The following is a 25,057-nucleotide window of genomic DNA, read 5'->3' on the forward strand; positions in this document are numbered from 1 at the left end:
GCTCTGCAGTTTTTCTCAGCAGCCAAAAGCAAATGATGTGAGCCCCCAAAAATGAGATTTGCATTTTCTGGACAAAAGCATGTTCTCATTTGTCTTCTGTTAGAAAACATGATGCAATTAGAAATCCCCAGTTATTTCCTAACAGAGTTTCTAAGCAGATGCACTCATCATTTGAGCCCTTTTTCTGGAAGTAACTTATTTCATCAATCGATCCGAACGGGTTCCTGCCTCAACGAAAACAAGCATACCTGAGATCAAGATCGCGGCCCATAAAGAGTTTAAGTACCAGCTTTTCTCTCAGAAGAAAATCAAGAATTAGAATGAACCTAACAAGTATATTACATGTTATAACATTACAACAAAGAAAGAATGGGGGTATCTTCTCCAATGCTGCTCCACAAGAAGGGGAAAAAATAGTATAATCTGCCTAAGAAACACAAACTCTATCTGTATCTATTCTTTCTATATCAAAGCTGCCTAGTTCTGCTATCATATTTGAGGTCTGGTTCTGAAACCTCCCTTTAAAGAAATATCAGGAAACAAGAAAGGTAAATAAGCGTAGTGTTTTCATTAAACCCTTACTGCTAACTCAATGTAGGTTGGGAACCGGGAGTGTCTTGCAACTCTTCCGGCATATTTTGAAGAACACCCGAGTAAAAGGCCCAAGACAAGTTAGTTTCATTTATAGAACTTTGGCCAAATGGATGTTGCTCAACATACTTCTGCACGTCTTCAGATTGCAAAAGTCCTTCTAAATAAACTCGAAGATCGCCTCCAGGGCCTGCAATGAAATTTTCATTAGTTGACTACCTGCCTCTCATTAACCAAGAAAATGTATGTTGGAGACAATCAAAGTTTATGCCAAGAATTGAATGGTAACAGAACAGGTGAACAATAGCGCACTTTCACATTTTACATTGCAAGATCACCGAATCCTTCCATCATCTTTCATATTTAAAAACCTCAATTCTAAATAATCAGTGTTTAACATCCTCTAAAATTAACCACATGGTATATTTGAACCTTATAAGGAGCTTATCTGTCAAATAATCAGTGTCAAGCTTTCATAATGAAACAATGTTACAGAATTAAATGAGCACAATCTCTTGTAACAAACTCCAATAGAACAAAAACAAATAGAAAGGTCAGTGAGATATCCTTCTATCTTTTCAAATGATAATAAACTTTTATGCTGAGTCTTTTAAATAAGTAGAAAAACAACATAAAGAGAAAGGGAATGAATGTTTGTAGTTTAAGTAAAACCAATGAGAACTGATGCTTATTTATGTGGGAAGGATTGCCATAGGAAAATATAGGTATAAGAACCTCACCTAATGAATTATCATTTGAATCCTTGTAATGGTATGAATTCGGAAATATTGCAGTATGCAGCTACAGAGTAATCAATACATACTACGTTAGGGCACAAAATAAGCCAAGCAAGTAAAGAACAGATACATAAATAAATCTTACTGGGTTCAGTAAGGCCTTGTAAGGAGAATCATCTAACAGTAATGTGTTTGATTCATTATAATCTCCAAGCTTCCAAGGCAAACTAGGATCGTCATTTTCCCAAATTTTCCTTAGCTCCTTGAAGACCAAGGGCTTATAAATGTTTTCAAGAGTATTGAACCCTGTTTGAGTACTATGAGACATATCCTGCATTACATTGGAACAAACTCCTGTATCATAAAACCTTATCATGTTTTTTGGTAAAATTTAAAACTCAGTAATCCAACCAACAAAACCAGATAAAATTTGTTTAAAAAATGTAAAATGGATATTGCATTCATTTGCGGCTATGTAGCACCCGAGAGTTGAAAAACCTCAAATATGATTCGACGCCAACAATCAGGCCTCTTTCAGTTTGCATCAATATATTTCACATCACAGCAGCAAATATATACTATCAATTAATTGGGCTGAGAAGGCAAGAGTAGAATTGTGAACTTTATGGTTTTGGTTTAGTGTACATCATCGTAAAGACTTGCTAAATTAGGTACCTAATGCATAAAAAACAAGTAGGAAAATCAAGACAACAAAATATATACCCGATCAAAATATCTGGAAAAGATTTTTGCTCCACACCGACGAACAAAATTGTGTGGTGAGCAGAATTCTTACCCAACAAAATAGCAACTTGTCTTTCTGATCTCCCAACAAATAATCAACAACTCTTTCAATAATTCTCCTGCATATGAATAGATATTTCAAAGGCATGTCCACATGGAAAATCAAAGAGGAATTGTTGCAAGAAACAGAGATGTGATAGACATAGATAAAAAGCTAGATAGTCATACGTTAAGATACACACACACACACACACACTGGGTGAGTGAGTGAGCGAGAGAGAGAGAGAGAGAGAGAGTCATTGGAAAGCAGCAGAGGTCTGAGAATTACTTGGATCTTGATGACCACACAGCCACAGCAAAGTTCTGGAAGCAGAACTTCAGAAAATCATCACAGAAGGGTCTCTTGAAAACTATAAGAACAAAGAAGCAGGGAAGTAATAATTTGGTCAGAATGAATCTAATGATTTGACATTTAATTCATTCAAGAAAATTCCAGTTAAATGCTAGTGCAAAATCTTACTTGCGCGTCCTAATATATGTTCATCCGCTCTATAATCTTTTGGTGCAGGCATCACAATGTTTGCAAGTAAACCATTTACATCAAGGACAATAAGTTTTCGCACAATTGAAGGCATCGGTGTTATTCTTGTATTATACCCAAGATCCTTTGACAAACATTCTGCTTCATTCACGTTAGGGGATGAAAGATGGGAGGTGCCCTCGACATTGCATGTGGAGAAGATGCTCCCACCTTCAGCAGAACATTGTCCATTATTTGTGATATTTTCATCACTGACCTCATGCACTGAAACTGATAAAGATGATTCTTTTCTCACAGAAATCTCAAAATCTTTGGCTGGGCATTCATTTTCAGTTATCCTGCTCTCAGATGAGTGAAAATTTGACGAGCCAGTAGCTTGGTTCATGATTTTGGTTTCATATCTGAGTATACTCCCCCTTTTTCTTTTTCCATTCGGATTCCCTTCAGCAATACTTTCTATTGACCCTATATCAATATTAGCCTGGTCCACATTTCGAATTTCACCTGCAGCCTTTGCCTTCTTCAAATTTTCTTTCCTTTTGTGTTCGCTGTCTGCGATCTCCTCAGGGATGTTCTCTGTTGGCCCTGCAGATGCTTTAAGGTTTTCTGCCAGTGATTCCACTGTTAAATCTGCTTCAAGAAGATCCTTTTCAACATCAGTATCCATTATATCACTGGAAGCTTCCAACGTACCATCTATCTGGCCTTCAATTTTCTCCATAGCCTTCCTATGCCAACGTGTCTGTCTCTCTTTTAATGGCAAGTTGAACTATCTCCAGCTAATTGTGCAGTAATTCCTTGTGCAACCTTGACATAAGCATTATAACAATGAAATTTGAAATACATCCAGTTTCTCTCTTGTGCTAATTGAATTATTTTGCATCTCACACTTCACAGACTAACCTGAATCATAAACTATAAAAACCAAAAGTCAGAACTTCCATGAAACAAGACGAAAAAATACAAATAGTAAGAACTGAAGATATATGGCATATAAGATCAAAATAAAATACTTCAGTTAGGAAGACATGAAGATTCTACATCCTCAACATTTCAAATGATCATCAATAGAACATTCATACGAATAAACAATTAACTCACATCAAAACAAACTCGTTCACATTTACAGAAGCATACACATAAATACAACTTTCTGCACACACAACAATACTGTGAGACATATTACAGCAAAGAAGATTAACATTCATCATTCCTACAACATGTTATCTAGAGAGTGATCAAATTAAAACAACAATTAACATAAGAGACATTTAACTTAAAAGGAATTATTTTATCAAAGAAAAATGGTAAAAGACATGGCAAGAAGGTAGTTAACTAAACAATTCGAAGAGCACAAGCAGGAAACCAGCCAAGACTCATGAAAGGATATAAATTATCGACTATTAGACATCACACGGAAAGAACAATTATTATGAAAAAAAGAAGAAACGAATACGGCATACTTATCAGCTAAATTCTTTATAATCCTTGCAATCAAATAATCGTCAACAGCTCTTTATCATCCTAAATCAACCACTTTGTAAACCAAGACATGTTACAACGTGATTATGATATATTCTTTGTTTGCAATTAAGATTCTCCTCACAATCAAACACTTAAATCTGGAAAATGTAAAATCACTGCATCACTAAAATGTCCGGATACAACACAAGAGGATTGGAATAAGGACGATAAATTAAAGTAACAACTTGATACAATCAAGAAGTGAGAAATTCTATACCCGTGTGCAAAATTCAATCCAAAATCCACAACCAGAAATGAAAAAAACACTCCTCTGCCTCAAGACGAGATAAAACAGTTGCAAACTAATAGATTAATGGTTAGTGTATATATGCAAAAGTAGGTGTATGTGTAGAATCGTAAGTAAACACACAATAAGACGCCTCCGTAAATGCGCAGAGACGGTTTACCTGACGATGAAGTTTCCATTGAAGAAGACGAGCAGATGCCAAAGTGCTTAACCGTTGATTTAGTGTAGACTTAAGCAGAGAGCCGTCGATCCCAATCTCACATTAAATTCACTATTTAGGCTTTTGCGTAATTCGCACTGCACCTAACTGCGATTTATGATATTAGCAACTGTAAATATATAGTTAATGTAATATTTGGAAAATAAGGACTATTATTATAATCTAAATAATTAATACAGTAGATAAGATCATAAGAGGGCCTCTATTCTATACAAAATTCTAAAATAGGATACTAAATATGAGATTCAGATTCCTCGTTAGATCTAAATTGATGAATACATCACTAAAACAGAATTCAAGAACTCTCAAATATCTTCTCAAAAAAAAAAAGAATTCTCAAATATGAGTTAGCGCGTACCCGACCCGTTCATCATCCCATATTCTAGTAACGATAATGATTCTCTATCTTAGGTGGCAATTCCTATTATTTTTATTTTTATTTTTCTAAAACCTATGATTTGTGTATTCTTATTTCAGAATTTCCAATAGTAGTTGCTACATTGAATGCAATCTGTGCATTTATTCATGTTATTTATGTATAATTTATTATATTTAATTAGTGGATTTATTCATGACAATTTATCTATAAATTATTGTAGTAGTATTTTTTATTAATCGATTGGAGCATATAATTTTTATTTTAAAATAAAATATTGGATTTGAGTTTTATATTTTGGCTTTCGTTCTAATAAAATTTATATTTTGTGGTCATCATTCTATATATTTTAACGTGCACACAACTTTTTGGATGATCAATCAAAGTTATAAACTTATTTATATTTATGATATACATTTCAAATCTATAAAAATCACTAGATATAAAGTACTCACATGTATACTAAAAATATACGGTATGAATTAAATATATAGTATATACACTTATCGATTAAAAACCTAAATAATATTATAGTTATGTGTTTCAAAAATTAATATATGGATTTAGGACGAAAACAAGTAATAAGATAACTTTTTAATTGGATCCAAACAGTTGTTTACATGATTACGTGAAATTTTTGTAATATCATTTTTTAATTGACTTTGGGACGACTACGAATATATACATGCTACAGTAAAATAAATATTTTTTTAGAGTTACAGTAAAACAAACATTAATTCATGTGCCTACATAACATCTCATGTATTCTATTTGGATCTATCTTAAATACTCAATTTTAACATTCTTGATTCATATATAATATAATATTTATTTAATATTTTCAAAATTTCCTCAATGTAAGAGTAGAGACATTTAAAAAAAATGGAATCCTGCCATTATTTTTTATAAGATTTTGAAATAAAAACATACTTTTTTTTTGTCAGAAAAAAACACTTTATAAAGGATAAAGTCTGGTACCAGAGGTACCAAAACAAGGATTACAAAATAAGAGCCAAAGGGCCGTAAGAACACCAGGAAGAAAAAGTATTCTCCCAAGCACAAAAATTAAAGATTTTGTTCCAACTCCACATTCTAGCAAAAATTTCCAAAAGAGTACTATTGTGTATAAGCCACTCCTTGCCTTGGAACCAGCTTTCATTTCTACACCTCCATAGAACCAAAACTGTGCACACCCACAAGGATTTTAAGAACTTCTTGCTCTTCTTTCCAGAACCTAAATTTGAGAACCATTGAAAGTGCGCCTGAACCTCCCGAGGCCGAGCCGACTGGAAACCCGCCCATTTCAAGACGCCGTCCCAAACCGCCGATGCCTTCGGGCAGCCAAGAAGTGAATGTTCGATACACTCAATAATTTCAAAGCATGCATTGCAACTAGTTTCCACTTCTCCAATCTCAATCCTTCTTTTTCTCATATTATCGCAAAACGGTAATCTATTCCTGAAGGCTCTCCAAGCTGTGACTTTAGCTTTTTGTGGTGCGTGGATACCCCAAACTTGCGTTGCGGCCTTCGTTGTCTCGCTCCCCAACGAGCTTTCGTGTCTTGTTAATTGGATGGTCTTATATGCCGAGTATGTAGAATATGTTCCGTCCTTGTTTGCCTTCCAAATCCATCCATCTTTTTCCCCTGCATGAAGAGAGCAACCAGAAATACTAGATAACAACAAGTTAGCGGCGTCCTTCTCCCTATCAAAAAGCTCCCTTCTCCATGACAACTTCCAAACCCAACACCCGTTCTCCCACCTCCCCATCTCACCCACCAATGCCTCTTTATTGCCACTCAAATTAAAAAATCAGGGGAAGCAAAGAGACAACGGTTTAACCCCTACCCATTTTTGTGTCCAAAAAAGCGTGTTCATCCCATCCCCTAATCTCCTATCTACGTTTGAGTGAAACCACGCACCCCGCGGCCTATTCCCCGCTGACACAACATCCCCCACCAACCAGTCCCTGCCCGTCTCCCCCCTTCACACCGCCAGCCACCCTCATCCCATGACAGCCCCCCATACACAGATTTAACGACCCTAGCCAATAGCACATCCCTCCCACCTAGAAACCTCCAAACCCATTTCAAAGCAAGAGCAAGATTGAACCATTCCAAATTTGAAAACCCCAGACCCCCGTCGCCTTTGTTGAGGCACAAATCATTCCATTTTACCCATAGAATCGGCCATTCGGACACCCCCCACCCCCCATAAGAAGCTGCCAAAAAGAGAGTGAAGTGCTTTTACCGTAGCTTTGGGTATGAGTGAGAAGGAAAGCTGGTACGTTGGAATAGATTGGAGCACCGCCTTGACTAAGGTTATCCTCCCTGCTAGAGCCCTGTCATAGTGACCCTTTTTTTATATATAAATTTAGGTTTCAGGACTCAGTTAATTGCTTATAAATAGTTGTTCTCCAATTGTAGTATTTAATATCCAAAAATTATACTAATAATTTTTTTTTTTGCTAGACATCGCCTCCGGATGTAGTCTCGTAGAAATGATGAAATGTAATCAAATTTTAAACATACAATATCAAATATAATCTAATATTGATATCTCCACCAGCATATATATTTAGTATAAGAACTTTTTATTATATTCACCTAAACTGTGATGGGGATTGTCAATGGAAGTGCTCCACTGACCATTTCACAATGGACAGAAATGATTATCTCTTTTTTGAGAAATATATATATTTATATATATATATATATATATATATATATATATATATATATATATAGGGGAGGGCTAGAATAAAAACACTCTTAAGTGTATAAAATATAAATGATTTTCAGCCCTTAGATCATCAAGATCTACGGTTGATTCGTAACTCTTTTGGATGAATTCGTGGTCCTGGGTTCGAATCCCAAAGGTAGCAAAAATTTATTTTTCACAATTCGTAACCATGTTGGATGAATTCGTAACCCTGTTGGATAAAATTCGTACATTAAAAAACGTTTATATTTATATTTTAAGAAATGTTTTTACTGTAGCCCTCCCCTATATATATATATATATATATATATATGTGTGTGTGTGTGTGTGTGTGTGTGTGTGTGTGTGGTTCTTAGAAGTATATGTGGTGCAATTTTTATTTTTATTTTTATTTTTATTTTGAGCGCCAATATGTGATGCATATTAAGTCTTTAGTGTTAATTAAAGTCCCCTGTGCCTAGCTATCATTTTCCTATGCTAGTGGTGTCTCATGGCTAAGGCATGCAACTAGTAGATTTTATGCGATGGACCCACTCGCAGTAATAAATAAATTAATTTATATAACATAAAAATAAAATTATAAATTAATTAGTTGCAATTTTTATAAAATTGTTATACGTTAAGACAATTACATCTTTCGTCTCGCCTCACTAATTGATCTAATTCTTATATATGGACACAATTATTTAAGAGTAAGTGTTTATTGTTAACTAGTGTGTAACCCGTCGAAATTCGACGGGAAATTTTGTACATTATTTTTTATTATAGTGTATGAAATGGTATTTATATAAATTATTTTTAAATTTTAATTTTATTTGACTAAGATAAACTGTTGGTACAGTTCAAGCTATAATAATCTCAACAATTTTGATCAGTAATATTTTGTTGAGAGTTAAAATAGATTGTCTTTTTATATAAATTTTTATTTAATAAAATTTCACCAAAAATTAATGTGAGGTTGGAGATTTTAGAAAAACAAAAAGAAAATATTTAAGTATTTTTAACATAGGATATGATGAAGGATTGACACATCGTATTTTTTGTTAATCGTATATAGGAAATCTATCTTATACATGAACATTGTCTCATTCGAACCTTACAAGATTTTGAGATCATCTTGTTTGTAACTTTAAATATCATTATCTCATCTGAAGCTTGTTATATGAGATTTGGCTTACGAGTATCATCTCATCTTCAACTTGAAAAATAAAACATGACTTATGAGCAGACTATAACCGACTTGTGAGCATCATCCCGTCTATAATTCGATAGACCGGAGCTGAGTTCTAAGCATCGCTCATTTGGAGCTTGTATGACCGGAGCTGAGTGTAAGCATTATCTCATTTGAAGCTTCAAAGGTCGGAATTAGGTTATGAGCATCATTTCGTTTGGAGCTTGACAAACCACTTCTAATTTGTGAGCATCATATTGTTTAGAGCCAAAATACTCGTAAGACTATAACTGACTTGCGAGCATCATCTCGTGTGGAACTTGAAAGACTATAATTGACTTGTAAACATCACCTCATCCATAGTTTGATAGATCGGAGCTGAGTTCTAAGTATCACTCATTTGGAGTTTGAAGACCGCAACTGAGTATTTGATTTGAAGCTTAAAGGATCGGAATTTAGTTATAAGCATCATCTCGTTTGGAGTTTCCCGAACCACTTCTAACTTATGAGCATCATATTATTTGGAGCAAAATCAACTTTTAAGTACATCTTGTATGAAGCTTGATAAACCACCTTTGACTTTTTAACATTATCTCATCTGGAGTGATGATTCTCAAAGTTAATTTTGAGAATCATCTTGTCTACAACTATTAAAAAAAAAACATATACCCAGTGGAAATGATTACAAATCAATTGGTCAATTTGATTGTCATTAATTTAATATAAAATATAATTTTGCAACGTTGAATTAATAAAAAAATTATGCAGGCATATCAAGATGAATTAGTTTTAAATATATTAAGCCAAGTTTTACTATATTTTAATTTATTTTATATACAAATATTAGTATTTATAAAATCACCTTATGTTTAACAGGCAATTGGAATTTTTAAGTTTCTCAATGTTAGTATTGTGGTAAACTCGTCATTTTTTTAAAATTGAGTTGGATAACTAACAATTAGACTTTCCACATTTACGCCAAATTGAATTTCCTTCAAACCTACATCAAATAATTGAAATTTTCAATCTGATTATTGATTAATCCAGTTAAACAAAGTAACATATTTAGTTCTAAAAAAATCAATAATAATTAATTCGTATTGTAGTTGGTTGATTTGATTGTATAATAAATAACAACGCTCATTTATTTGATCTATTTTAAATATAATTATTTACTGGCCAACTAAACATCTTCTTTACAATAAGATAACTTGACTAATTAATTAATTAGTTAGCCAAATATATAATTATAATTTTTTTTATCAAAATTTTAATTTAGTTTGATTAATAGTAATTCAGCCAATAACTAAGTTTGTCAAACAATAGAAGTCCATTTATTAACAATGAACTTTTTTTTTTTTTGATCGGGCAAAGTCATGTTTCTTATATATAAATTTCAATATGCTTATCATTGATAGAACACACTTACAAATATTGATTTGCTTTATGTAAACTTATATATATATATATATATATATATATACACACACACTATGTGAGATTCAAATTGCATCATTTTATCTGGTTAGAAGATTACAAAATATATTATTCAATTGACATTTTTAATTTGTAGTATGAAAAAAAAAAAGATCAGGGATTCAAAATTTGTTTAATAAAAAATTCATAAAATACATACTTTCATTTAGGTTATGAACTTAAAAAAGTATCATAAATCAATATGAGATTCAAATTGCATCATTTTATTGTTATAAATTGAATTTTATATAGATTTTACATTTGCTAAAATATAGTAAAGCCACTGTTGATTATAGAATTAATAATATAAATAACATAAGAAAAATGCAATTTATTACATCATTATTTCAATATATCGACTCACATTATTCAATAAATTTATTTATTGACCAAAGTAATATTAGATAAATTAAATTAATTTTTAATAAAAATATAACTATTTATTTGGCCAACTAAAAGTTAATTGACCAAATTAAATTGACGTTGCAAATATATAAAGGATGACATACTACACACAAGTATTTATATAGGCTTTAGTCAAGATAGAGTTTGATTAGAAATCAATGTGGGATAAGAGGCATGCCTTGTAAAAAAAATGAGAATAAAGGAGTATAGAGATTTTTGAAAATAATATATGGTGCCTTACTTTTTGTTCCAATCATTAATTACATTGCATTACATAAACATATGACTTTCTATGATAAATTTGAGGAAAATAGTTATTGATATTAAATGTATAAAAAGTAACGGTTTATAATTGTATTTTATTTATATTTTATTTGGATTTAAGAGTCATGAAATGAAGGATTTAAAAAATTAGAAATTTAAGCATTTTAGAGTGCCACATAGAATAAAGAATGGCTGTAAGAAAAATTAATAGATAAAAAAATAACACAAACAATTTATTAAATAAGTTAAATTGTCCATCTCAATAAAACTCAATTTAAGTTTCTCTTCTGCCACTATTCCAATCTCGACAATTGGAAGTGAAATCAACATTGAATTCTTCTTTATGAAATTGATCGTCTAGAATGTCATTTGATTCGTAAATATTCTATAAAATCATACTCCCTCCGTCCCACTGTAAGTGAGACCTTTTTTTTGGGCACGGAAATTAAGAAATGTATATTTTGTGTGTAGGTGAAAAAGTGAAAAGATGTTTAAAGGAAAAAAAATTACCCAAAAATGAAATAGTCTCACTTACAGTGGGACGCCCAAAATAGAAAGAGTCTCAGATACAGTGGGACGGAGGGAGTACATATTTTGTAAATATGTGTACGTGATATTTTTTATTGAATTAATTATGCTTGAATAATATGCATTTGAAACAATTTTAATTTTATATATACAATATTTTGTTTTGAATATTTGTGTAGATGATTGAACTTATTTTACTATTTCTAGTGAATTAATTATGTGTTGTAAACATGTTGAATTCATACAACAATTATTAAAAAATATGTAGTTAAAATGAGGACTTCAATTCTATTTCTTTGCCGTCGCATCTTCTTTAGGGATGTCAATCGGGTCAATTCATCGGGTTCGGGCCAGCCCTATCGGGTTCCGAGTTAATCGGGTGCGGGCTAATCGGGTTGGGGATTTTTTCGGGTTATAAATCTCCAACCCTAACCCTAAACGTTCGGGTTTCGGGCTAGCCCATCGGGCAAATCGGCTTAAAGGCGTAAAAATAAAATAATCATTTGTATTTTGTTATTTTTAATGATCTAATGTATAATGTATAAAATATACATACAAATCAAAGATATAAATTATATAGCAAGCATTAAATGCAAAAATATGAGATATTGTAAAAAACATCAAGATTACATAACATATAAAATAAGTTGGTAACAATAAAATGTTCAATTTTGTTAAAGAAAAAATAATAAAATATCCAACAATAATTTGAACTCACAGAACCAAAACATCTTAAAAATAAAGAAAAATGAAATGATGAAACTTTATACTAATATTTTATCATTATTTTATTTTTATATCTAAATATTCTAAGTTAAGTACTCAGGTTTCGGGCTAGTCCATCGGGTTAGTCGGATCGACCCTATTGGGTGGCGGGCTATTCGGTTACGGGCTAATCGGTTGTAACTTTTATCGGGTTGAAAATATTCAATCCTAACCCTCTCGGATGACGGGTTAATCGGGCCAGCCCATGGGTTTCGGGCTAGATTGACATTAGTAATCTTCTTCTTCCTTTTGAATCCCAACGTGTGTGCAAGATATTTTGATCAACCATTCTTCATGATTTTTGCTTTGTCCAATAACCAATATTGGGTATATTTACGTGTAGCTTGAATTTAAGCAATGTTATCTCAACTTGTGCATTTATGCTCTATAAATTTGTGGTGTCAAAGATGTAGTCAAGTGTGGAAGTTTTTTATTATAGAAATTGAAATATATAGGTACAAAGCAATATAAAAATGAAAAAGATAAATTATTGTCAATTTGTCATTAACCGTAATTAATATTATTAATTATATTTAATACTCCCTCCGTCCCTGAAATAAGTTCATCTTTTTCCATTTTGGGACGTCCCCCAAATAAGTTCCTCTTTTTATTTCTTCCTATTTTTGGACAACTACCCCACCACTAATAATACTTTATTTATTCTTACTTTTCACTTTTTCACCACTTCCAATACTAATTATAACACTTTTTCACATTTTCACCACTCTCAATACTAATTATAACATATTTTTTTTCCACTATCAATACACTTTACCATTTTCCTTAAAACCCGTGCCGTCCCCAAAGAGGAACTTATATTGGGGACGGAGGGAGTATTTAATTTAATGTCTTCAATTGTGCTATGATAAAGTTATTGTGTTCACTACTACAAAAGTTTACATACATAACAGTGCATAGATAACGGTTTTTTTCAAAAACCGTTATGTATGAGCGCACTTTTAGAAATAGATAACAGTTTTGCAAAAATCCGTTATCTATGTAGTGTTGTCTATATGCATAGATAACGGTTTCAATTAATTCGTTATGTTTTTGCGTTATCTATTAGTTACATACATAACGGTATTACAAACCGTTAAGCCGACCGTTATCTATGTGCGTATTTTTGAACTCTTAGATAACGATTATTGAAACCGTTAACTAAAAGTGTTATGTATGTTATTATTTCATTTAATTTTTTATTTTCATAATTAATTTATTAATTAAATAATTTAAAAATATTGTATAATTCTATCTCTCATCTCTTCCCCAAATCTGGAGAAAGAAGGAGTTGACTGCTGCCGCGTCGCTCCGACAGTGGTTGCCCGACGCCACCGCCGCTGAAGCAGCGCAGCCTGGAGACCTCCAGCTACCGCCTCGCTCGGAGCCGCCTCCGACCTCGCCGACCCTCAGCTGCGCGACTGCACCGCGTGACCGGTCTCCAAAAGATCCTACTGAATTCCTTCACACGATGAGGGCTCTGGTGCTTCGTTTTTAAGGCCGGAACCAGATCCATCTGAAGTATTTCCCGTTTTCTCCACATTCCCATCAGAGGAACTGCCAGTTCGAGCGGGGGAAACTGTATTACCAGATCTCGGCCGCGTGCTCATCTTTTTTTCACGAGTTTTTTTCTCGATCCGGTCGGCGGCGCTGATAGCACGCCGCGCCTGCCGATCCAGACTCCCCACCGCGAGGGCTCTTCTCCGGCCGACCGCGACTCCAGACTCTCCACCGGCGCTCAAGGCTCAGCTGCTCAGAAAGTGGCGATCTGCACAGAGAGGAAAGGGGATCCGGTCGAGCTCTCAATCGCAGACCCTAGGAGCCGCCGCTGTCGCCGCCGCCTTCTACAATAGCCACCACCAAGGTAGAATCCCTAATTATACATCCCTTACGCAAATCTCATTCCAAATCCCTAATTTTTGAACTTTGTTGGTAACAATATGATTTAGATTAGGGCTTTTGCTCGAACTTTGTTGCAATCCTTGTTTAATATACCCACTCCTAAGTCAGCCGAACAAGAACCTAACAAAATGAACTGGAGAAACATAGTTAAGAAAATGGTTTCCCTTCGTCAAGGATTTACAGATGATGAAATTGAACAGAAACAGCAGCATATCCATGGTACTTACAAAAAGTCTGATAAATATGTTTGCTGATTGGCTATATTCTCTCTTAATTTTTTATTTGTTTGGTTATTGCTGATGCATATTGATTTTTGTTCTCTGCTGCTGCATCAGTTCCCCTTTTCTGCTGCTGCATCAGTTCCCCTTTTCTGTTTGCATATTGGTTTTTAAACCGTTGTGTATGACACCTATAATAGATAACACCACTATACACAACGCTTTTTTTGCTCATAGATAACGGATAAAATCCGTTATCTATGAGCGTTTTTCTAGTAGTGGTTGGATTGTATTGATTGATTGGTAACCGTCAAAAATGGCATATTGAATAGAAGGAAAATAAAAGAGAAACTTTGAAATTTATGATTAAAAGGTATAAATTGGAAGATTTAAAAAATTAAAAATTAAAAATTCCAATAATTTCATATATGATTGAGGATAAATGTGGTGTCTCTAATGTGTATTGTTATATAAAATTAATAGATAGATAGAATGGAAATTGTGGTAATTGCAAATGATTGTTAAGAATAATAATAATACTATTATGATTATAAATATAATATAGAATTAAAAATAAATAAATGCAAAATGTAAAATTTAGAAGAAAAAAAAAAGAATAAACGAAAAGGTATAATAAATATATAGAGATGATTTGATTGAAAATTTGTCATTAATTGTGTAGTTAATGAAAGGTGCTTGCATTAGGGTGAATATTATGGTAAGACTATAAGTATTAGAAATATAAAATAGAATTAACAATGAATAAAATATGAAATTTAGAAAAAAAAGAATGGAAGAATATGAGGATGCCACCTAGGAGAGAGAATTGTTGTAATGGCTTCAATATGTAATGCTATATATAATAGATAGATGTTATGGCCATTTGATTATGGCTTATTTTATGATATAAATATCACATATTTAGTCTTTTATTGTGTAATTAACGGTCTTTACTTTTGTCCCAAATGTATTAGGCCCAATTGAATAGGATAAAAAAGAAATATAGGCCCAATGAGTAAGGATAGAAGGAGTATATATATTTTAGCATTCAAATTAAAAGTTAAAAGTATAACATATATAATGTGTCGATGACCCTTAAAACACTTGCATGCATGTATTCTTTATGCATTTTCATTTTCATAATATAATGGCTACCATTTATAAATTTCCATTCCCCAAGTACTTGTGTACTATAAAAGTTACAATACATATAAGATGTAGTTTCAGTTGGTTTCTATTTTTCGTGAGAAATAAAAATAATGGATAAATTAATAAAAATTATGAATAAATTAATATAAGTCATGAATAGTCGTATCCAGTTAATATGATGAAAATCTCACTCATTTTAAGATTTGAACCTAAATAAAAGTAATGTGTATTCATGTGTTACATTGATTTACTCGCGAGTGTTCACACTCATTCTTAATTCTCAATATATTTAGCATTCTCAACGTAATATTTATATATATATATATATGATTAATTAATTAAATGTCGCAGTTATTATCATATATATATAGGGAGAGGTTCTAATAAATTTTTTTTTTAATGTGAGAAATAAGAACTAATTTTGGCCATTTATTTTTCAAATTCTACGGTTAAGATTATCTTTCAATATTTTGTTGTCTTTTCCGTGCAACTATAAATACCATACCATGCAACAACAGATATCAAAGATTTCACAATTTTGTTTTGTGCAACTACGAATATCATACTATGCAACAATCATCTGTACAATTGTTCGGAAAAAAAAATCTTCATTCTTTACACGAATAACTATTCATGCAACAACAAACATTAAACTGTGCAACAACAGAAAACAAAGATAACAAAGATTTTACAACTTTCTTTTGTGCAACTACGAATATCATACCATGCAACAATCATTCGTACAATTGTTCGGAAAAAAAAAAAAACTTCATTCTTTACACTATTCGTGCAACAACAAACATTAAACTGTGCAACAACAGAAAACAAGATTTTACAACTTAATTAGTAGAATCATAACCGTTGGTTCTCAGTTCCTATATTAAGGAGGGTTTCTATATTAACCCCACTATATATATATATATATATATAGAGAGAGAGAGAGAGAGGGAGGAGGGTGAAAAATGAGAATAACGAATAAGCTAATATAAATCGGTGAATAAGTTGTTTATAATGCATGAACAATAGTATATTATCAATATGGTGAAATTTTCATTCTTTATAGGATTCGAATCCAAGTGAAATTTTTGTAAATGAGTTATGTTTGTAAATGAGCTAAAAATGCATAGTGTTTTATAAAAATGAGCCTATATATTTCAAACATTCGAAAAAGAAAAACGAAATAAATTGAAAGTCTGGAAGCTAGTGTTCGAATAACTTAGATATTTCTACAAAATTAAAAAGGTTCTACCAATTAATTTTGCTTCAGCCACTTGTTTATAATAATTCACATATATATCATTACTTCCTCTCAAAATTTTGTAGTCAAATATTCTAAACTTTTTGGACATCAAATGTGAATCAGAGAGGATTATAATTTCCATAAAAACTGCTGGGTCGTCTGTCACATTAATTAATCTAACAATTTTTCTTATTTATTTTGACTCCCAAAATGCTGGCATTTTTAATAGCGACATAGAAACTTTTGTATAAAATGGTAGCTTCACAACTTCAGAATTAATTAAATAACAGAAATCAAAGCCTAAAAATGGAGATATCTTCCCAATATTATTTCCTTATTCTCCTACTCCTACTTTTCCATTCTTTGCAAAACTCTATATTTGCCATCAACACAGATTTTTCTTCTCTCATTGCCTTGAAATCCCACATAACCTCAGACCCTCACAACATACTGATGAAAAACTGGAGCTCCGAAGCCAGCATGTGTAGCTGGATCGGAGTTACTTGTGATTCACGTCGTAATAGGGTGACTGAGCTAAACATACCGCTCATGGGCCTTGTGGGCACCATACCACCAGAGATCGGAAATCTTTCTTCTCTCGTCTCGTTGAATATGAATGAGAACTCTTTCCATGGCCCCATCCCTCCATCCATCTTCAATATCTCGTCGTTAGAGGTTTTGGAATTACGAAATAACAATTTATCGAGTAGTCTCCCAAGTGATATGTGCAAGCATAGTCTTCACAAGCTCAAACGACTTCGTATTTCTTTCAATGAGTTGTGTGGAGATATACCGTTGAGCTTGGGCCAATGCTCGCAGCTTGAGTATCTTTCCTTGCGTAGCAACAATTTTGGTGGGCAAGTGCCGACGCAAATTGGGAACATCACACTACTTCAGTTTCTAAGCTTTGGTGCCAACAACTTAAGTGGTAAGATTTTACATTTTGCTCATTCCTAACTTGTTTCTTTAAATTAAATGAGTGCTTCAATGAAGAGGCATAAATTCCATTTAATACTCCATTCGTCCAAAAAAAATACTCCTTCCATCCCACTTCAATTGAAACTTTTACTTTGGGCACGGAGATTAAGAATAAAGGGTTGGGTGTGTAAAGAAGGTGGAGACCATTTGTTTAACGTGTGTAGAGAAGGTAGGGACCACATGCTATTTTTGGAAAGTGTCAATTGAAGTGTGACAAACAAAAAAGACAAATGTGCCAATTGAAGCGGGACTAAGGGAGTATGACTTAAGGGAGAGTGACACGAGTAATTCCAGAAAAATTGTGTTGTTTATTTAATGAGAGGAGAATGGGGCTCACAAATTAAGAAATGTGGAAAAGGTTAATTAAGATAATGAGTGGAGAAAGAAGCCCACAAATTAGCCAAATCATTACTAAAAATAAATTATGACATATTTTCGTGTGGACGGACCAAAATGGTAAATTATGTCATATTTTCGTGGATGGAGACTATTATAGGTTTCCAGTGAAACTATTATAGATATTGCTTCATCTTTCTATATACTATCATAATTGGATTATGTTTTATGCAACTTTACAAGGTACTATTCCAAAAGAGATTGGGAACTTGACAATGCTTCAGATATTGGACCTTGGTGACAACAAGTTATTTGGTAAGATCTTTATCTCCATGCTCTGAATGTCCCTACATTTTTTGTTTCAATTATTGGTCTAGGAATGATCGTTTTATTTTCAATATTCCATTTTAATTCTTTTCATTTCTAGGCTTCGCACTTGAAATTTTTATTAAATTATTTATTTATTTATTTTAATACTATCATGCATGCATATTTATATGTCATAAAGGGTTTTATTGATGCTAAGGGTTGGATCGGAATTCGCACTCGAACTGATTTTGATTTCATTACAAACTGACAGGTGATATTCCAGAAGAAATTGGTCGTCTGACTAATTTAAAAGGTTTAAGCATGAATTCCAACAAGTTGACGGGCCATTTGCCAACAATAATTTTCGGCATGTCTTCGTTGGAATATTTCGATTTTACCTCCAATATATTGAATGAATATTTCGGCATGTCTTCCAACAATTTTTTTTACCATTCAACGCCGTTTCACCATGCTCTTATTGGTTTCAATTATTGGTTTAGAATATTTTTTTTAGACGAATTATTGGTCTAGAAATGATTGTTTTATTTTCAATATTCCATTTAATTCTTTAATTTCTAGACCAATAATTGAAACCAAAATTGTAAGGTTGAGATCTAGTGAGAAATGAGAATAACGAGTAATTAAGCTAATATAAATTCATGAATAAGCTTTTTGTAATTAATACATGAATCATCGTAATTCAATTAATTGGAGAAATTTTGTCATTTTCGGGATTTAATGAAGTTTGAATGCATTGTTCGTGCATTACAAAACCTTATTAGTAGATTTATACTACTTAAGTGGTAAGATTTTACATTTTGCTCATTCTTAACTTGTTTCTTTAAATTAAATGAGTACTTCAATGAAGTGGCATAAATTCCATTTAATACTTCGATATTGTTTGGTTGAGCTTATAAGCTCATTTAAAGTGTTTGGCAAAATAAGCTCCTAAAGAGCTTATAAGCTGTCAAAATTAATTATAAGTTCCCAAAAAAATAAGTTCATCTACCTAAACTTATTTTCTCATTATCTTATAATCAACACTCGTTTTACAAAAATAATTCAAGTATGATTTTTTATTTTCATCATATATCATTCTAAATTCATTTCTCATCTATTTTCTCTCTCTAACAAAGATTCTCTCTCTCTAACTAAATTTTTTTTCTCTAGATCTAGCTAGTTATCCAAATAATTTACAACTTATAAGTTTTAAAAAACTACGTCTTATAAGCTCTTTAAAATAAGTTTAGCCAAACACCCCCTTCATCCGTCCAAGAAAATATGACCTAAAGGAGGATGATACATATTTTAAGAATATATATATTTGTATTGTTTATTTAGTGAGTGGAGAAAGAGACTCACAAATTAAGAAAAGTGAAAAAAAGTTAATTTCAGATAGTGAGTGGAGAAAGAGACTCACGAATCAATCAAATTATTACTGAAATATAGATTATATCATATTTTTTTGGACGACCAAAATGATAAATTAAATCATATTTTCGTGGATGGAGAGTATTATGTTTCTAATGAAACTATTATAGTTATTGCTTCATCTTTCTATATACTCATATAATTGCATTATGTTTTGATGCAACTTTACATAGGTGATATTCCAAGAGAGATTGGGAACTTGACAATGCTTCAAATATTGGACCTTGGTGACAACAAGTTATTTGGTAAGATCTTTATCTCCATGCATGCTCTAAATGTCCCTACATTTTTTGTTTCAATTATTGGTCTAGAAATGATCGTTTTATTTTCAATATTCCATTTAATTACACCAAATTTTGAATATTTAATTATACAGGTCCTATTCCAAGAGAGATTGGTCTTCTTACTAATTTGGAGGTGTTGAACTTAGCAAGTAACAGACTAATTAATGGATCATTACCAAAAGAGATTGGGAACATGACAGCTCTCCGCTATTCAACGCTTAATGGAAATAATATAAGCGGTACGATATTTTGTATTTCTATCTCTTTAATTAGTATACAAGTAAAAAAAAAATCTCTTTAATTAGTATTCATTATTTCTTTCATTTATAAATTGACAAGTTGTACTATTTGCAATTTTATATCCAATTTATCGAGTTTAAATTTGTTTTAGGTCAATATTTTAAGGCGATTTACAAAAATAGGCCTTTTTAAAAAAAATTATAGAAATAGACTAATTATTTTAAATTTCGGCATTTGTGAGCCACAATTGACCCAATCAGCTATTTAGGTCCAGATTTGGGCCTAAGTCCAATTGTGACATTAAGGCACTGAATTTGGTCCAAAAACGCCAAAATTTAAAATAATTGGGCTAATTCTACGTTCCAAAAAAAAAAAAAAAACATTAGTCTTTTTTGCAAACTAACTAGAAATAATTATTTGAAAGAATTTTAAACTTGAATTTATTTCATCATCCTAGAAATTTGAACATTTTTGGTCGATATCGGAATATTCCTTATCTCGTAAATTTACTTTCAATTTTAATTTTCTATTTATAATCTGACAGGTGAAATTCCAAAGGAAATTTTTCGCCTTAATGAATTAGAGCATTTGAACATTGGATACAACCAACTTGATGGATTATTGCCGAGTGAGATAGGGAACACATCTATTCAATGGTTGTGGCTTTACTACAATCATCTGAGCGGTATGGTTTTATGTCTCATTTTGCTCTTTAATTTGATTCACACTGATATGTCCTAAAACTTATAAATTAAAGTGTCATTAATTTTTAAAAATTAAACCCTTTTTTTTAAAACACTGTATGAGTTTCGATGGGCTCGACAAAATTAACATTGTAGCATATATATTTGGATAGGGATGGCAACGGGTCGGATCTGGACCGGATCTAATCAATATCAGATCCAGATCTGTTTTTATCTATCAGATCCAGATCCGGATCCAGGTCTGCGGATCTGAAAATTTTGGATCCAGATTCGTGGGTCCGCGGGTCAAAATGATCTACTATTTTTAAATTAAATTCAAAAAAAGATTCACAAAATCAACAACATCTAATTTTCATCATGAAAAATATTGCACAAAATACATTCATGCAATACAAAGTCTCAACATAGAAAATCAAGTCATCAAAAATTCAAAATAATTCTAATTTGTCTATTATTTTTAATTTTTAATATATCTAATATTATTAATAAAAATAAATATAAAAAATAAATAATATATATTAAATAAAACGGATCCACGGGTCGGATCTGGGTCGGATCAGGATCTCAAATTTCAAGATCCAGATTCAGATCCGTTTTAAAAAATGAGATCCAAATTTGCGGATCCAAAAAATTGAGATCCAAATCCGTAAAAACAAATCTGGATCCACGGATCTGGACCGGGTCCAGGATACATTGGCATCCCTATATGTGGACACCCAATACTTGTTGATGGAGATGAATTTTCTGAAAATATTTTAAAACATTTTTTGTTAGAATGAACATTAAAATTCATCTTAGTCAGCAAGCACCAGACATCAACCCATGCCAAAATATTTATCTCCTGAAGTCCTCATAACTCAAGCTTTGATTTCTCATGACTTGAATCATGATCCAGATGGTGGTAATTTGAAAATTTGGATCACCAATTTAATTGCAAAATATTGAAAGGTTGGAGGAGTACTTGTATGTTAGGTTTTAAATATCTAACTGAAATTGCAAAGTCTCTCCGAGCCAGTGATTTAAATGATAACTAGCATTTGCACCCGTGCAATGCACTTAGTTTGTTTTTATATTTCTAATTTATACATAAAAAAATGATATTAATTCAATTATCATATTTATATACATAATAAAAAATATAATTATAACAAAATATATTTGATCTGAATATACAAAAAAAAGATCACGATAATAAAAATCGATATTATGAAAAGCAAAAAAAAATGAAAAATAAAAATAAATAAAGATTTATTCAATAAAAGACGAGAGAGGAGAGATAATTTTATTAAGGGTTATATATATATAATTTTTACATTTTAAATCCAATATTTGTATAAATATCAAACTGAAGCTCTTGTCGTGCTCTTTAATTTGATCTGAATATCAAATATTTTATAATTAGCCGAATTTCATAATTTTGGAAAATAAAATAAAATAGAAAACGATAAGATAAAGAAAAAAAAAAGAACAAATATAATTTACAAAAAAATCTCAATTTTATTATAATCTTAAAATCATCATTCAATTTTAAAATTGATATCAAATTAAAAATTACCTTTTTAATATAAATAAAGATTGTTCATATATTACATTATTGAAAATTGAAAATTGACTTACTTAACCCTTACACAAAATAAACTTATAGGTCCAATTCCACCCGCCATTGGAAATCTATCACAGCTGAATTATTTAGGACTCCAATTCAACGAATTAAGTGGAGAAATCCCACCATCTATTTGCAACTTGAGATCCCTTCATGTTCTGCTCTTATGGAGTAACAAATTGAGAGGAGCAATTCCCCAGTGTTTGGGAAACCTCAACAGTTCATTGGTTGTCCTTCATTTGAGTGCAAATCAAATCACTAGCCTTCAATCAACATTTACAAAGGATTGCAGTCTTCAGTCACTTGACATCAATGGCAACAAATTGAAAGGAACACTACCTCAAACCCTAGTCAACTGCCAAGCTCTGAGAGGCATTGACCTTGGTGATAATGAAATACGAGGCGCGTTTCCCTTCTGGATGGAAACGCTCCCTCAACTTCGCGTCCTCATTTTGAGGTCTAACAAGCTTGATGGTGAGATGTCGGCTGCCTCAGAGACGGAGCATCCGTTTCCCAGGTTGCAAGTCTTGGATATATCGAGGAATGCATTTTCTGGCTCGCTACCTGATAGATATTTCAAGAATTTCCGAGTCATGATAGATGCCAAGGAAAATATGACAGGTGATCACAACGATTTGTATCATCAATTCATAAACTTGACGTTCACTTTAAAAGGTTTGAATCAAACGTTGCAGAGACTGTTGGTTACCTTTACAACGATTGACTTATCCATGAATAGATTTTCTGGGAGCATTCCACCAACTATAGGAAATCTTAATTCTCTAAGATACTTGAATTTGTCTAATAATAGCCTCACGGGGCATATGCCTTCGACTCTTGGAAGCATGAGCCTGCTTGAATCGTTGGACTTGTCGTCGAATAGATTGGGTGGAGAGATTCCGAGTGAGCTGGCAAGGTTGACATTTCTCGCGAAATTTAACCTTTCAATGAATAATCTTGTGGGGCGAATACCACAGTCTGGTCAACTTTCTACGTTTCAGAATGATTCGTATATGGGAAATCCGGGGTTGTGTGGAGCTCCGTTGACGAAACAGTGTGAAAGAATTGATGGAAACTCAATGGTGCCGAATGATGATGACGAGGAGTATGGATTTGTAGATGGATTTGGGTGGCGATGTGTTGTGTTGGGGTATGCGTGTGGATTTGGGGTTGGAATTGGTATTGGTTATTTGGTTATTCGATATGCAAGACCAAAATGGTTAGTGGAATTCTTTTTTGGCGTTGGATATAAGTATAAGATGAAGAGAAGAAATAGAGCAGCAGCAACACCAAGGAGGAGGTGATGATCAAGACAAAAAATGTGGTTTTCTTTGATTTGGAAACTCTCGCATGCAAAGGAATAAGATTGTTATACCAGTGGTGGACACATTGTGGTTATCCACAATGGGTATGTGATCGGTTAATTTGCAAATAATGCTTCTTTTGAGTAATTTGTAATGTAATATTTATGTATTGGGCTCATGCTAGTATATATGAGAACTTTTGTACCAAGCAACTGTTTAATTTGAATTAAGCTTATACTCTCTCCTAAATAAATGTCGAGATTTGATACAAGTATTCACCATTGGTTTTTCTTATGTTCATTTCTAAATCATAGTTATGTAAATTGTTAAGTTCTTGAAATGAATATAGTTTAACGAGGCAACATAGCCAAAACCTTTTATCATAGAAAATTCTAATCATATATACAAATAAAAATATGGAAATAATAGCATTTCTGACTAAAATACATTCTTAGTATGTAGTAGTATAAAGGGTTAATAGCCAGAAAATACACGAACTTTCATCGAAATTGCATATTGCACACGACCTTCAAAAATAGCCCCATAATACACCACCTTTTAATTTAGTCGCAAATTGCACCTTTGAAGTACCCAATCGTGATGCAATTTGCGACTAAATTAAAAGGTGGTGTATTATGGGCTATTTTTGAAGGTCGTGTGCAATATGCAATTCCGATGAAAGTTCGTGTATTTTCTGGCTATTAACCCTAGTATAAAATATACTATGACACACTTTTTCGCAGTTACACACTTTTATGTTATTACACACTTTTGCGAAAAAATATGTAATAATATTAAGGGTATAATTGTACATTTACATTAGAAAATGCTAGTTTTTTCATATTTTTATTTGGGTGGACATTTTTTCTTTTTCTTATACAAGAAAGACTAATTGAGCCCATTAATTTTAGTAGTTTAATATTGAATTAAAATTTGGCGACTTGCTAAGAATGCATGTATAATAAGAGGTTTATATTTTTGAAGAATTTTAGTTGGGACAATTTAAATATAATTAGTTACGTCTTTATAATTATCTAATACAAGTATAATTAG

The 25,057-nt window shown here is 32.2% G+C and overlaps 3 protein-coding genes across 10 annotated transcripts; 2 read left to right on the plus strand and 1 right to left on the minus strand.

Moving 5' to 3' along the window:
- Positions 1–290: 290 nt before the first annotated feature.
- Positions 291–4,726, minus strand: LOC130989689 (uncharacterized). 8 transcript variants are annotated; one of them, XM_057913750.1, is made up of 8 exons: positions 4,545–4,717; positions 3,517–3,528; positions 2,593–3,420; positions 2,401–2,482; positions 2,125–2,191; positions 1,474–1,659; positions 1,332–1,392; positions 291–781 (listed from the first exon to the last, which is right to left on the minus strand). In XM_057913750.1, exons 3-8 carry the CDS (start codon positions 3,332–3,334, stop codon positions 585–587), a joined length of 1,335 nt encoding a protein of 444 aa, XP_057769733.1. In that variant the 5' UTR covers positions 3,335–3,420; positions 3,517–3,528; positions 4,545–4,717; the 3' UTR covers positions 291–584. The 8 variants fall into 8 exon arrangements, with proteins under 8 accessions (XP_057769733.1, XP_057769737.1, XP_057769732.1 ...); XM_057913754.1 differs by lacking the exon at positions 4,545–4,717 and adding an exon at positions 4,355–4,538; XM_057913749.1 differs by having other exon boundaries at positions 2,593–3,528; positions 4,545–4,726.
- A 12,404-nt stretch (positions 4,727–17,130) lies between these two features.
- Positions 17,131–18,509, plus strand: LOC130989691 (leucine-rich repeat protein 1-like). Its single transcript, XM_057913758.1, has 2 exons — positions 17,131–17,743; positions 18,373–18,509. The coding sequence occupies exons 1-2, from the start codon at positions 17,269–17,271 to the stop codon at positions 18,468–18,470; spliced, it is 573 nt and encodes a 190-aa protein (XP_057769741.1). The 5' UTR covers positions 17,131–17,268; the 3' UTR covers positions 18,471–18,509.
- A 3,410-nt stretch (positions 18,510–21,919) lies between these two features.
- Positions 21,920–24,004, plus strand: LOC130990976 (receptor-like protein Cf-9 homolog). Its single transcript, XM_057915185.1, has 2 exons — positions 21,920–21,998; positions 22,743–24,004. Exons 1-2 carry the CDS (start codon positions 21,920–21,922, stop codon positions 24,002–24,004), a joined length of 1,341 nt encoding a protein of 446 aa, XP_057771168.1.
- Positions 24,005–25,057: the final 1,053 nt, after the last annotated feature.

The sequence above is a fragment of the Salvia miltiorrhiza genome, chromosome 6 (assembly GCF_028751815.1).
Source record: "Salvia miltiorrhiza cultivar Shanhuang (shh) chromosome 6, IMPLAD_Smil_shh, whole genome shotgun sequence".
NCBI lineage: Eukaryota > Viridiplantae > Streptophyta > Magnoliopsida > Lamiales > Lamiaceae > Salvia > Salvia miltiorrhiza.